Source organism: Athene noctua, chromosome 5 (genome assembly GCF_965140245.1).
Source record: "Athene noctua chromosome 5, bAthNoc1.hap1.1, whole genome shotgun sequence".
Lineage (NCBI taxonomy): Eukaryota > Metazoa > Chordata > Aves > Strigiformes > Strigidae > Athene > Athene noctua.
In genome coordinates this window covers 18,021,982-18,036,980 of record NC_134041.1, presented here as the reverse complement: position 1 = coordinate 18,036,980, position 14,999 = coordinate 18,021,982, and the positions used below count along the sequence as shown (strand labels likewise).

Here is a 14,999-nt window from a genome sequence, read left to right as displayed (position 1 = left end):
TTAAAGTTCACCTCCATTCAAGTTACAGCAGTTAAGGAGTTTATTTTCTCCCCAAAAGCATTTGAAAGCAGAAGACTGCTATAGCTGTACACATCTAAATTTGATGATAACAGATGTGTGCTGGAAACTGAGCTCCCCAAAATCAGATGTGCTGTGTTCATGCTTAGAGACACTGATATTAATGTGCTATTACTGTAATTTGATTTAAGGCATAATAATGTAGTTAAAAATAAAGCAAAAATGTATAAGTTAAATCTTGGACCAGCTACAACTCATTCACTTCCACAGTTTTTGATAATTCAGGCTCATGACATGACTCATCAACTCCTAGCAGCGAGTATCAGGTAAGTAGCTGCTCAGCATTTAATACTTTTTCTTAATAAAACGCATTAAGATGTTCATTGTAAAACTAGGTATGCCTGTACATGCTGTATTGATACAACTGTGACAGGTAGGGCATATTAAAATGTTGACAGGCTGGTATCTTGAGTTTTGTAACCTTGTTAACATGTATTAATTTCATGACTCCATTGTATCTTACTAGAACTTACCTCACCCACTAGCATCTCATAGATAAGTACACCAAGACCCCACCAGTCTACAGCTCTTGTATAAGAAGTTTCTGTCAGCACCTCTGGAGCAAGAAATTCCGGTGTGCCACAGAATGTGCTTGTTCTGTCTCCAAATCCCATTCCTGAAAAGTTACAGTTAATGAAAAGCAAGCAGTATTTTCTGCCACTTTACACTTTACTCCAGTGAGTAAAACCTCTCTAGAGCAACTTCAGCTGATACTGTAGTTCCAGGGCCTGTCCTGAGAGCTCAGGCCAAGGAGGTAAAACATTCCCCCACTCCTCCCTCCCACACCCTTGTTCTATATGTGCTTCAGTCTTATGTTTTTCTGTCCCTAACTATATGCAATGAACAAAATTAACCTTCCAGTTCCACCTTTGTCACCCAGTTATCTTTGCTTGGAAAGATACAAAGTTTTTCTATATTTCCACTAGCTAGTAGAAGAAAATGTGGTACACTAGTCAAACGTGCCTACTATGGATGCTTCTCTAGTGGGAAAATACATACAGTAGAGTAAAACATGGGAGTGTAGTGGAACAACTTTGAGCAAAATAAGCCCTGTATATTTGCAAGAGGGGCACAGTTTGGGACATCAGCCCCACAAGGACTGATGTGAAACTACAGCTAGAGGTGCTGCAGAAAGCTTAGGAAAACCATTTATTGTAGTAGCCAGTGAACCAAAGCTTTCCTTGTCCTCGTTGCCTTTTGTCATTTATGGAACTTGTTTGTAAGTCACAAGACTTGCCCTAGGATATCGAGGACAACAGTAATGCTTGAACACCTACCAAATTTACTAAATTCCCTCTTAGGCCTTTTAAAAGGAAAAGATATGGAGGACAGGCTATACAAATTGAAAAAAGAAATGGACCTTTCCAGATCTTTTTCTCAAACCCCACTGTGGGGAACACACTGCGCTTTCTGTTGCTACCTCTGTTTCATGGCTTATTTGGAAAGTACTTGCCAGTAGTGGAACGTTTGAAAATAATTTTCTAGCATCTAAGCTGCCCTTTGGGAATAAATTTCTCTATTTTAGCTCTAGTACACTTTTCATATCATTTCCATATACTTAGAGTTAAAAAAATAGATAATATGAAAAAAGTGAGATGTGGATTATAAAGGTATTTGATTTCACTGTAGTGTCAACATGTTTAGAATGAGGAAAAATGCCTAGTGCTCTTTCTGCTAACTTGTAAAATGCAACAGTATGCCTTATTAATAAGCAAAGATGTTTCAAAAATATTAATTACTTCATCATAAGTCTCTATATTTATTGAATTAAGAACCAGAATGATGTTCACACTTTTTTTTTTTCAATTAAGTTAAAAAAACAGAGCTCTGCTCAGATGCTCCTGATATTTCCCTACTAAGGAACTTCCTTCTAACTCCACATTTGTACAATCAGAGATGTGCTTTTTCCTTCAGATGATACAGGGTAAGTATACACTATACACAATACACATTTGGCAGACCAAAAGTCTCAAGGAACAGTCAAGAGTAAGATGGACTATAGAATTCCCCTAGAAATAAAATTTAAAGGCCATTACCTTCTTTGCAAAGACCAAAGTCAGCAATTTTCACAAAGCCTTCTGTGTCCAGCAATAAGTTATCCAGCTTCAAATCTCTAAATGAACATTTGAGAACAAAATTGCATCACTGATGTTTCTTCGGTACTATTCAGAACAGCTGAAAAGAATCTGTTGAAAATAGTCAGTGACTACTTACCTATATACTATTTTGTGTTCGTGCAAATACTGAAGTCCAAGAACCACACATGCAGCATAGAATCTGTTGAAAAAGTTAAAATTTCAATGGTCTTTAGTCTTGCTTTTCAGAATGTCAAATCCATTATTATTGATCTTTTCTATTAACCATCCTCTGAAGATTACTGATTGTTTTTTCAGGTATCGCTTAGCTTTATACAAGGCCAGAGTTTTAAAGCCAGGAGGCAAAAATGCTTAAAGTTGCAGCTTTCAAGCTGTAGTGTGTTTGCTTGGCCTGGAGGATAAATTTTCTGTAGTGTCCACTGCTGTGGCATTGAAGGATTTCTAATTTGGCTTATTCTTTAGCCTTGATGTCCTTTTAATTTTTCATTTAGCATTAAAAAAAAATATTTTAAACATTAGATATTTATATGCAATTTTAAAATTGAGTGTAGATTCAGGCACATTAAACCTGCACATGTCTTTTTCTAACAAAACCAGTTAGAATCTCTGACCCTTTAAAAACCTTCAGTATTTACTGAAGTGACATAATGGAGAGGTGTGGAGTGGTGATAAAGATCTTAGCTCTTATCCACTGAAAAAAACGCCCTTCACTTAACGCCACAAAAAGAGATGGATACTCACACTGCTCTTGGTTCAGAAAAGACATCGGTATGAATGTGCATCATCAGATCCCCACCAGCAGCATATTCCATTACAAAGCAAACGTGGTCTTTGGTTTGGAAACAAGCAAAAAGGTTCACCAAGAAGGGATGTCTTACACTATTCACAGTTTCAAATATTCGCTTTTCACACATCAAGCTGAAAACAGAAAATCAGTAAAAATTTAAAGCTGAATCCTGAACCACAATTTTTCAACTTTCAAAAACTATTGGTAATTTATACCTTATGTTTTTTCCTCAAGATAACATAAGACCATTTTTTGTTTCAAGAGAGATGTTACAATACTTGTACACACATGAAGTTGATTCCAGGATTTCCACAAAGTTACATTTACTTTCACAAACAAAAAAGGAAACCTAGCAGTCCATGAAAATTGTATCCTGCCAATTTTCCTTCCAAATACTCAGACTTGCATTAAGTGTGCATTGATATCATGTGACATTAGCTTCAATCCATTTTAATTTTAATTGTATACAATACAGAAAGTGGAAAACCAGTAACAATATTATAGACATCTATCTGTAGTAATTCCAGATCATTTCTCCTTAAGACAGCTGGTTAATTTGTAGCTTACTAATACAGTTATCTTTCTTCTGGCAAGTTAAGTCAATATAGTCACTATTAAACAGTTGTAAAAGCACCTTCTTGCACTAAAATTAGATAGTTTTGTAACTACCACTTCCAAGCAAAGAAGAATATGAGTTTTGGGGTTCAGATTAAAAAACAACAGTGGAGTATACACAGGATTTAAGGGAAAACATGATGGATAAAGTATGACAGTATGTCACAGGTTGAGATATACCACCATAGGTGTTTCTGCCAGTAAAGAAAACATAGTCACTGTCCTCCTGAAATGTGATGGAAGGCTGCAGAACAAGTAATTAGAATAAATAATTGCAAGAGAATCTAAATGAAAAAAAGGATCAGCTTCAAGTCAGAGCTGTAGTAGAGACATGGTAAGAGGGGCACTAAAATGAATCTGTATTCCTGGGGTACACTGCTCCTTCCTTGTCCAGGAAGGAGGACCACACATCTGCAGTTAGCAGGGAGATGACAACTGATTTTGCTCTTTCACTGAATTTAACTACTGTTTGATAAAGCTTATAGCTGTGTTGCATGCAGGAAGAAAACACGATTTATAGAATTGATATGTCATATTTTACAAACTGACCTGTCTACTTCATCACGAGCAACAATATCTCCTTTCTTTAAGGCTTTAATAGCAAACATTTCGTTTGTGTTTTTGTACTCTGCCAACAGCACCTAAAACAGAAGATAAGCAATTCATTTAAGAGCTATATCTAGTTTTTGATACAGCCTTGACATTTGATATAGCCTCTTGACATTTACCTTTCCAAAATGTCCTCTGCCCAGTACAGCACAACATCTGAAATCCTTCAGACTGAATTGAAATCTTTGTTGTGATCTGTGTAAATAAAAAAGTCAAAAATCTTCTAGTTTGTAAACTTTAAGAAATATTATTCAGATCAAGAGCAGAACTACTGCATTTTTACCTTCTATCTTCAGGCTCTCGGGTGTTGGTGTATTTTATGTCGGAATGGGGGGTATCAGGCTGACAGATTATTTCAGGCTGAAGTTTTGGGACAATACTATTTCTGCCATTTTCAAAATCAAAAGTTGCTACTTCATCCTGTGAAGAAAAAGAAGTCTGAAAATTTTAAAATGATTGTGAAAATAAACGAATGCAGAAGTTTGACTATAAGCATATGAAATTCTTAACATAAGAATTATCTAAGCTAAAATGGTATACTTTATGATACAGATAAGCAAGTTTTTAACGGACTGATGAAACCTCCTGCTCCAGTCATTCTGCTTTGTCAATAAAACCATCTTTTCCTGAATACTCTAATGATTTTGGCTTTTATTTTTTTCTGTGGTGGAACCAATGACACAGACCAACCACGGAAACAGTTTGCCACCAAGAGTAATTGCAGTGTTCTGTCAAGACAATTCTGTGTATGTAAGTTAAGGGAGCATATGTTGAAATAGAAGAAAAGAAATCCATCATAAAGATGCCAATATTACAACCCTGTTAAAATGTATAGCCCAAAATTCTTAAAGTTACTCGCCTGAGATGGCACATCAGAAGCCTTTATCTCAGAGGAAGATTCACATATTTCCCCAAGGGAAGATGCACGGGGTGGAGCAGGTGGAGGCTCAGGCTCAAGTTCAAAGTCCAATTTGGCTACAGGAGAGTCACTGGCAAGAAAATAAATAACTCCTCAGTTTATAGCAGAGACTGTTTTAATAGTATGAAAACCAACTTAAAACTGCACATTTTGTAGATTTCTCCTGAAGCAAATCTTGTCTGTGTAGATCTGTCTATAAAATGGATGTTCAAAATTAAAACACTGAAAGGTCTACAGATTTGACATACATTACACACATGAGGGTATAAGCATCTCACTGTTACTCTTGCTCTTAAAAGTATCACCTACCTGGCTGGCAGTGTTAGTTCAGGAATGTGTGCATCAACCACTGGCCCAGTAGCAGGCACTGGTGCTTGAGGGCTGAAGGTGCCAGAGTGATTTACTGTAGGAATAGCTCTTCTTACCAGCCTTCCCCAAGTGGCAATATTAATATTCATTTGAGGAGCTCTGAGAAATGTTTTGCCTGTGGATATTGTGAAAAAAAAAGACAATAAAGTGTAAGTAATTTCCTTACTTATTACCAAAAGCTATAATTAAAAAAAATTTCATATTAATCAGTTTATAGTTTATGAAGAACAAACTGAATTTGTCATATTCCTTAGCTATTTCTAATTATTCACTATTAAATGCTAATGCATAATAAGGAATTCTAAAACAAAACATTTCTAAATGCAATACCAAATCCTTCATTATCAACAGCTTTATTCACAGGCAAATATAAGGTCTGTGTATAAAACAATATCACAGATCTGTATAATTTTTAATTTTTACATGTTTATATTAAACAATCACCTTGCTGTTTTGAAAAAATTTTCTTCTGCCTCTGGAGTTTTGGTCTTCTTTCAATAACTGGATTAAAAAACGTAACCTGCAGTTCAAATAATGTGTGTTATAATTCAAGTTTCAGAACAAAATGCTTTCTTAGAAGTTTCAGAAAAAACTTTTAAAAATATTTTGCAATATAATACTTGCAAGTATGCTCAAGTCAAAGAAACACCCTTACCTCTGCAAACAGAGTGCCCTGGGGTTCAAGATAGAGACACATGCCATGCCGTTGGTTATCCAGGAAATCTTCCAACCTCAGAAACTTCACTGCACACAAAGATCTCCAGTCACGCCAATAAACTGAGATTTCTAATTCACGTGACTAAAACAGGAAATGTACACACAGGAAATTACTTATTACTAATTGTTCTGCAAGAGTTAACTCTGTACAATCACAAGATCTAGCAACTCAAGGATCCAGATGCAGAGCTGTTGCTTTAAAGGAGTGCCAGGGCCAACTAGCCATATTAAGCAAGTTCTCACCCTGATGATCATAGCATTTTAGTTCAGATGTGATCACCCGTGTCCAAATAAAAGTGTAAGTGTAACAAATTCCCCTAAGAGTAGGAGAAAGTCACAGTCACCAGACTTTTGAGTCAGTCTAACAACAGTGCTAGTTCAAGATATTCAACTCAAGCTCTAACAACAAGTTTTTATCTGTTTTTAGAAACCTCAACATTACTAGTTTTCCATGTTGTTTACAAATATCAATTGCATTTCATGACTGCATAGTGACATTGTAGTAGCAGCATATGCATCATGATGCGAGACTTTATACAGTATCTCTAGAAATACTGATAGTTTTTGTAACATGGTAATAAAGAGGGACAAAAAACTTTAACAAGAACTACTACTATATCTTGTCAGTGGTACTTAGATGTTTTTAGGTTATCTATATGCTTGTTAAAAAAGCTTGTCACAAAACGTGAAGAGTCCTGCAATACAAAGTAACAGCAGCATGTATGTTACCAAGTTCAGTTAGCATAGTTTAATTCCATCATGATGCATTAATTTATATATGATAGCGGTAGGTTTTAAGAAACAAAAGTTAAGAAGCAACAGACAAAAAAAATGATGGTGTTTGGAATGTGCATTTCAAATACAGAAGAATGCATGGTCATGGCCAGCAGAAGCAAGGTCTTTTTCTGGCACCAAAAAGCCTCTAATACTTTGTTCTTATACAGCGAACATGACGCATACTAGGCTGGTAGGAGCAGCTACTAAACTTTGACTTGTTTTAGTCTTAATCTGAGAATAATCAAGGCTTCAGGACTCCACAGCTGCTCGTTTTGTTCTGCGATACTAACCAGAACTGGAATTTCTCTATCGGCAGGTCTAAAACTGCTTCCTTCCTAGATGGAAGAAATTTGGTTTGGGGCTTGGAGTGGTGGGGCTCAGTGAGGATAGAGCAAAACCAGGAAGATGGCTTTCCCGCCACAACTTGTTTTAAATATATACTGGAGATGACATTTAGGCTCCTCAAATATAATTTAATTTTAAATCTATTTTAAACACTGATAGAAAAAAACCCAACCCTTGTACCTTACAATACTATGACTATCAGGTACCTATAAAATAAATTTTTGATTAAACCTATAGGACATAAATTATCTTCAAAAGGTGTGGGAAAGTAACATAAAGTATAATTTAGATAGTTGTGTCCTACAAATAACATTTAAAGGTCTATGAATGAAATATTAGTGATTATTCCTGAAGAACTGATCAGCTTCACATGAGAACACTTTTACAGAAGCACTGTAAAAATTCTATGACATAGCTTTACCAAATTACCAAACTATATCTGATATTACAATTTACTGATAAATAATGAGAAGTTTATGATCCTCATAAAAATTTAAGCACATTTCTCACAGGCTAAAAAGATGCTAAGTGTTAGATCTTGGCTAAAAATACTATGTCAGTTTGTAGGCCAGAAAAGTTAAAATTTCGAGTATGGCAGCCCAGCATAACAGCCTAACCCCAGGGAGTTCATTCTGTAAAAGATGGGAATACTTGCACATATGAAAGTTGAACATAATCACAATAGGAAAAAAAAAAATATAAAGCAACATGAAAATAATCTAAAGCTCTCAATGAAGTAAAACCACATTTTTACCCTGTCTAGTTCCAGTGTAAATTTCTGATCCCATGACTGATTGGAAATAGGTTTCCAGCTAGTTTGACCAACCACAGTGTTATCCAGCTTCAGTACAGCACAGACTTCATCTGTAAGAAAAGCACACAAAGTCAGCTTAAATCTTTAAGAGGATTTTCCACAAACAAAAAATCTCCAGTAAGTTTCCCTTAAAAATGTCAGCTCAAATTTAATTGGTTCTTATGGGGCATAATAGTGTGGTTGTGGGTTTTTTTTATTTAAAAAAAACTTGACAGATGAAGAAACAGGTAAGTTTAAAGCTTCAAATCAATTTAGCATTTTAAATTACAGAACATGGCATGCACATTAACAAAAGGTATGCATAAAAATAAGTAAGAGTATACTGAACTGGACAAGTCGTCAGTTTTCAGAAGGTTTCTACTACTGCCACTTTTACTTTTACTGGTTCTGCTCATGAAAGATGATCTGGCTTCATTTGGACTCCAACCAGGTAGCGTAATCGATGTGGCTTTTGATCGACCGGGGACATTTTCCAAAATATCTTGGCAGCCCATTAGCCTAACTTCCAGAGTACCTAGAACAAGATAAACAATGATTTATGAAAGATTTATGTTCTTAAGTAAACAAAGTGAATGACTAATGACTGATTTATGGCAATAGCTCACATTCTGACCCCCACAGGGTATAACAGAAATACCAGATGAAATCAAAAGACAGATCTAAGACAGACAAATACACTGGAAATAAGCATTAAAAGTCAAATATGTGGACTCAACCTTCTAGAAGGAGCAACAATTCACTAAAATAACAGAAAATAAGTTTTTGTTCCATGTTTCAGAAGTATCTTTGTTTTCTTCACTTGAGAACCAAACTGACTCGGTTTCAAGTTGTAAGCAATTTCATTTTTTAAGATAATAAATTTTAAGTTTTTTATTAAAATGATAGAAGTTGCAGATGGGACAATAACCTTTTTTCACAAGTTTTATATAACCAATTAATATTGGGTACATCACTTTGGTAATTGAACACAATGACTATGAAGACTACAAATTTGTTTAAGATACATTCAGAAATCATATTTGCCTGCTGCATGCTAAATTCAAATCTGAGTTAGTACTTAATTTAAAATCATTGAATTGCTCCATCTTGACTGAATATGGATTTATAAGAATTGAGACAAGAAGCTACTCCTCAAAATCTTCTATATTTTTAACCAAATGAAGCATAGATGTTGCTGTTCTAATTTAAGAGTCTCCTCCAAAAGCACAGAAACATCTGAATACCACAGACAGTTACAAGAACAGTAGGCTTAACTCATCCTGTACAAGATAGCATCTGTAAAACTGTGACATCACTAACAAAATTAACTATTAGAAGTTCACAGAAGTGGTAAAATTAGCCAGTTCATAATCATACCGTCATCTAGAAATGCAGCTCCTAAATGCAGTGTTCTTTTGACAGCAAATGCAATGTCCTTAACTATGAACTTAAAAGTACTCTTTTGTAACAGAAACTTAAGTCAGATGACCTAAAAATGGTCTGGCAGCATTATAGCCCACAGAACAGACACCAAGAAACCAGTCTGAGAAGAAATCCTGTCCTGTAGGGAACTACCAGCCGTAGGTGACAGCTAAGCATTAGGCTATGAAGACAAAGAGATGCTACTGGATCCCGAAAATGGTTAAAAGGTAAAAGAATAACTTCATTCCCAAACTCTTGGGGGGGGGTGGAAGAAATTAATCAGCAGAACGACTCTAATCTTGTGTAAGAACTGGCTGTGTATCAAAGTTCTGTTGATGCACTTCAAGTATGACAGTAGCACTGATCTATTTTTCACAAAGTGTTAGAGGCACAACACAAAGACAGCATTCATTTAAATCTAGTTCAATACAAAAGCTCTTTATGTTGCCAATATGAAAGTGAAACTATTAAGAACTTCACAAGCATGTAGCTCTGTTTTGATAATTTCTATTAGAAACTTCATATGTATCAGTAAATCATGTTTAAAGAGGAATTATTTCTCACTATAATGTATCTGACCCATGATTATTTATTACAGGAAAAGAATAAAAAACTCAAGCTGTTTTAAAACCAAGGCATGATGCTTCCTGCCCACAGTCACCGATCATTTGAGATTTCATATGACTAAATAAAGTTGCCCTCACCACTCCGCAACTTTACAAGGGCTCTCGGCTGAGGTCCTCAGGCTTTTTACCCTTTGCTACTTGTCTCACTGAAGCAAAATGGGAGACAAGTAGACTTGCTCCATTTTATTATCATCACAGCTCAGCAGAACAGTTCCTCTTTTTGTTTTAAAATATAACTACACTACTTCAAAACTAAATTCTGGTTTCAGTTACACATAATTACATCAATATTTGAATTACAGATTGTTTTTGTAATACATTCTGTTAATAGTTGGTTTAATGGCTATATGTAAAATTTTTAGGAAACAACCTCAACCCCATACCTATCTGTATTAGTAATTCTTATATGACCACTTATTAAATAAATTTAATAAAGCAACATAGAATCACAGAATGGTTTGGGTTGGAAGGGAACTTAAAGATCACCTAGTTCCAACCCCCTGCCATGAGCAGGGACACCTTCCACCAGCCCAGGTTGCTCAAATCCCCGTCCAGCCTGGTCTTGAACACTCCCAGGGAGGGGGCAGCCACAGCTTCTCTGGGCAACCTGTGCCAGTGTCTCACCACCCCCACGGTAAAGAATTTCTTCCTTAAATCTAATCTAGATCTACCCTTCTTTAGTTTAAAACTATTACCCCTTGTCCTATCACTACAGTGCCTAATAAAGAGTCCCTCCCCAGCTTTCCTGTAGCCCCCTTTAAGCACTGGGAGGCCTCTCTAAGGTCTCTCCGGAGCCTTCTCTTCTCCAGGCTGAACAGCCTCAACTCTCTCAGCCTGTCCTCATAAGGAAGATGCTCCAGCCCCCTGATCATCTTTGTGCCATACCCCCAAGTAGTCAAAAGTATTTGCTTTTCTTTAAGAACACTGGGAGTTCAAGAGCTTTGTTAAAGTATGGTTCATCTCTTGAAACAGTTTAGTTCCAAATGAAGGACAGTAATTCCAGCTGAACCCAGCATATTAGAAGTTCCTCAGTCTTGCATTTATATATAAATGCACTGTCCCCTCACTGTTGGCTAAGTATCAAAAAAAAATTTAAAATCTTCAAGTTTAATTGCAAGGAAAATAAATCACACCAATAAATAGGGACCTCAACAGTTCCATGCTTGTTTGTTAGGATCTCCGTCTTTGGTTTAGAAATATAATGCATGTTCTGGTAGCATAAATCTCACCTTCTAGAAAGCCAGTGTGGTCCAGTGGGTAAAACAGGGACTGGGAGAAAAGCTGACTGCCTATCTCCAGGTCTGCCACTGACTTGTTGTATGACACAGGCAAGTCACTTAACCCTTCTGCACCTCAGTTTCCCCATCTGTAAAATGGGGATAATGATACTCACCTCTTAAAGTGCTTGATACTCTAAAGATGAAAGGTGTTAGATAAACGCTAGTAATATTGTTACACACTGACTTAAGGACAGAACTTCCCCTTTTCAATATAATTAAAAAAAGTCAATAAAGAAATAAAAGAAACTTATCTGCATTTTTTGGGTGCACAGACACTTGGAAATTCTAAATGCCTTTGTTTAGGAAAAGAATGACAGTGAAATATGTTCAGAAAGAAATAAACGTGGCACTAAAGACTTGTTTTAAGCCATTTAATAAAAAAAGCTCTATAAATCATACCTGTTAAAGCTGCTGGTTTGGACAGTGTACTATACTGGTTCTGAGTAGATATTACACTTTGACGAGGACTTAATGTGGGTGAAGAGACCAATGAAAGCTCCTCTATAATAATACTGCTTTTGGGATGGTTTTTAGGAAGTTCATTCAATCTCTGTTCCAGTGAATACTTCAAGAGGTCCAACTTCTGGCTTGATTCATTAAATCTTGCTTGTGCCTTTTTAAAATTAAAAAAAAAAAAAATTTTTTTTTTTTCCTTGAAAGAGCATTTAAAATAAAGTATCAGAAATTGTAATGACATAACTTACTTCTGAAAGTGCCTTTCTGTCCGTAACTTTCCCAGATCCAAGTAATTTCATCACATTTTTTGCACCTTCTGCTACAGCATACTCTATCCTAAAATGATGCCGTAATTCTTCCATTCGGAGTTCAAGAGGGCTTATCACAGGTTTTGCTGTAAAAAGATATAAACAAACAACCTTCATTGAAGACCACGCTGATGTTCGATTTCTTTAATATTAACCCTTTGCCCATATAAACAGAGGGGAGAAAAAAAAGAAAACAAAAAAGTGAGAGATGCAGATTTGGTAGTCCAAAAAAAAGCTTGACGTATGTCATAAAAGAAACAGTGAAATTTTAGGCATCTGCATTTGAAGGAGAAATAATTGATCAGGGCCTCAATCCAATAAACAAGTCCTACTCCTTGATGAGCTATAATTGCTGGAGGAAAAAGAACATGTCTTCAGAGGGCTTCAGGGACAAAAGCCAAATGTCCCAAACATCATTTAGCTGGCAAGAAGGAGGTTTTGAGACTTCCACATTTCTTAACCATGCTCTGATTTATCTTTCAAACTATTCTGTAGCTAAGTAGATCCCTAATCGATTTCTGGTAATTCTCCCACAAAATCCCAGGGACTGTGGCTTTTGCCAGCAAAGAGAATGTAAGAGGTCCTATACACTGCCTTCCCCAAATGGGTTGGGTTAACTGTAATGATGTCCACTTCTTGCAGTGTTTAGATTTCCTAAGCAGAATTAGGAAGTTTCCTGGATATATTCCTTCCTGTTTAAAGGTCTAAGAGTAGTAGGAACACAAAAAGCATTTACAAGACCTTTCTAGCTTGAATACCTTTCTTTTTCTTTTAAACAAATGATATACATAATCCTCGTGTTAAAAAAAAAAAAAGTCAGAAGTGTCATAAATGTAAAAACAAAGAAAACCAACCCCACCCCACACAAAACACACACGCAAGGAGGTGTTTCATTATCTAGGATATATCCAGGCCCTGATTATGAGCATTGTCATACAACTTCAATACTCACAAATGAATATGAATAAAGTTCAAGACTTAGAGATGTACCGATATGCCCACAGTTTTATAGTACACTCATGCCATTGTAGCTCAGGAGTATTTTTTAAATTTATTTAAAGATTTCCAAAGAAATGCAAGTTTAAAACTATTTCTGAAATGCAGCACAACTATTTCAAGTCAGGTCGTTTTAAAAACACTGATTCTTTTGTAATTTTAAAAATAATCGTTTACTACACAATCTAGCCTAAATACCCATAAAGACAGCAAAAATTCACCTCCATCTGTGCTCCCATTAGTCATAATAAGGTCAATCTATTTAAGTATGACAGCAGGCTTTGTACCTGCTTTGATTTTTATTTAGGATAGTGAAAAGATTACACACTTTAAAGAAAATTACTAGCTATTGTTAAGACAAAAGAAAGCATGGATGAAGGGAGAATGAAGACCACAAAGCAAAAATGGACTGTGTAAGGTATAAAAAGGATGATGAAGGGAGATTATATTTTTCTCCATTAAGCTTAAAGTATTTTGCTTGAAGTCAGATGTATCTGGCATCCTATCACACAATGGTATGCCTAGTCTCTGATTACTTTTGGTTCATGCAAGCTTTGTCTAACATTTCTACTGGAAATTTATAATAACTCTGTGTGCATATGTGTACATATCTACATGGCATTCCGACATTAATGATTCATATTTCCTTTCTACTCCATCACCATTATCAAAAGCCAATTCATTCGTCTGGACTGCCTGAAGAATCTGCATCCTTATAACTTCTATTTTTGTCTTGCTGTCTTGGAGCATCTGCTGAGCTGTGGCAAGAAGTTTTCGATCCTATTAAAACAAACAAACAAAAAGTTAAAATCGTAAACATTTCATGAAACAGAACACAATGAAATCTTCAAAACCCACATTCTTTCAGAACAAGAACTAAATTTATGTAGTTCATTTGGTACAGCAGACCAACTAACCACAAAAGGATACTAGTGGAAATAAATTAGGACAAAGGCATATTCTGGTTGATTAAAGGCTGTGAGGCATGGAAACCATATCTGTTTAAAGCTGAATAAAGGACGCACAATCTAGCAATATTACATGTGTAGATTAATGTTTTGTAAACTGATGCTAAAGAAAGGATAAGATAGTATGTGCAAAATACCTCCACCCTATGTAGAATGACTCGAGTTTATTGTATGATGAGAAGTCTTCTAATAGGCAAATTTGCTACACTAAATCCATATAAAAATTATTGTACATTATACATTTGAGTTAATTTTATATCTTGAAATTAGAAATATGAAATTAGCTTACATAGCACATAAGTCCACACACTGTTTTTCTGAGCAAATCAAAGCTAAATATTTTCTTGCATAAATAGATACATAATATACAAGGGTTACTTCATTAGCTATTTCATCAGCAACTTAAAGTACAGTACTTTTAATCTAAATAAACTAAGCTAACAGATTTTTGTTTTCAAAAGCAGTAACACAAAAAGCAGCTTAGGAGAGAACATTTCTGAAGATACCATTTCCTTGTCAGGAGTGCAGCCAGCCATTCATACATTTCTAAGGTACGTCATTTTTTGTCCTCCAGTTACTGGAGAACTGACTTACAATGTACTGACTTAGAATGGATTATCAAATGGTTCTTGGATGTGCTTCTATGGCTGCTGCATGGCGCTCTCTACATGTTCTGGGAATTACCAGACAACTTAAAGGTGATCTGACTTGCAGTAAGAATAAAAAAAGGCATATAAGAAAATTTAAAGCAGTCTATTTGTCCTTTCTGTGCAGTACCAATCAAATCACAGTAATTAATAGAAGTCAGTGTAGATGAATATCACACTTGTTACAGCCC

General features: G+C 35.6%; 1 protein-coding gene across 2 annotated transcripts in view; it reads right to left on the bottom strand.

Moving 5' to 3' along the window:
* The window catches only part of PKN2 (protein kinase N2), a 58,589-nt gene that overhangs the window by 7,179 nt on the left and 36,411 nt on the right, over positions 1-14,999 (bottom strand). Inside the window, exons 4-19 of one of the 2 annotated variants that reach the window (XM_074906527.1) lie at positions 13,856-13,973; positions 12,138-12,283; positions 11,833-12,046; positions 8,455-8,640; positions 8,067-8,176; positions 6,129-6,272; positions 5,918-5,993; positions 5,414-5,588; positions 5,045-5,174; positions 4,469-4,605; positions 4,305-4,380; positions 4,126-4,217; positions 2,916-3,092; positions 2,293-2,355; positions 2,115-2,191; positions 552-694 (exon numbers count right to left, since the gene is read on the bottom strand). In XM_074906527.1, coding sequence (XP_074762628.1) covers positions 552-694; positions 2,115-2,191; positions 2,293-2,355; positions 2,916-3,092; positions 4,126-4,217; positions 4,305-4,380; positions 4,469-4,605; positions 5,045-5,174; positions 5,414-5,588; positions 5,918-5,993; positions 6,129-6,272; positions 8,067-8,176; positions 8,455-8,640; positions 11,833-12,046; positions 12,138-12,283; positions 13,856-13,973 — 2,064 coding nt within the window. The remainder of the gene's footprint in view (positions 1-551; positions 695-2,114; positions 2,192-2,292; positions 2,356-2,915; positions 3,093-4,125; positions 4,218-4,304; positions 4,381-4,468; positions 4,606-5,044; positions 5,175-5,413; positions 5,589-5,917; positions 5,994-6,128; positions 6,273-8,066; positions 8,177-8,454; positions 8,641-11,832; positions 12,047-12,137; positions 12,284-13,855; positions 13,974-14,999) is intronic. The other variant, XM_074906528.1, reaches the window with a different exon arrangement.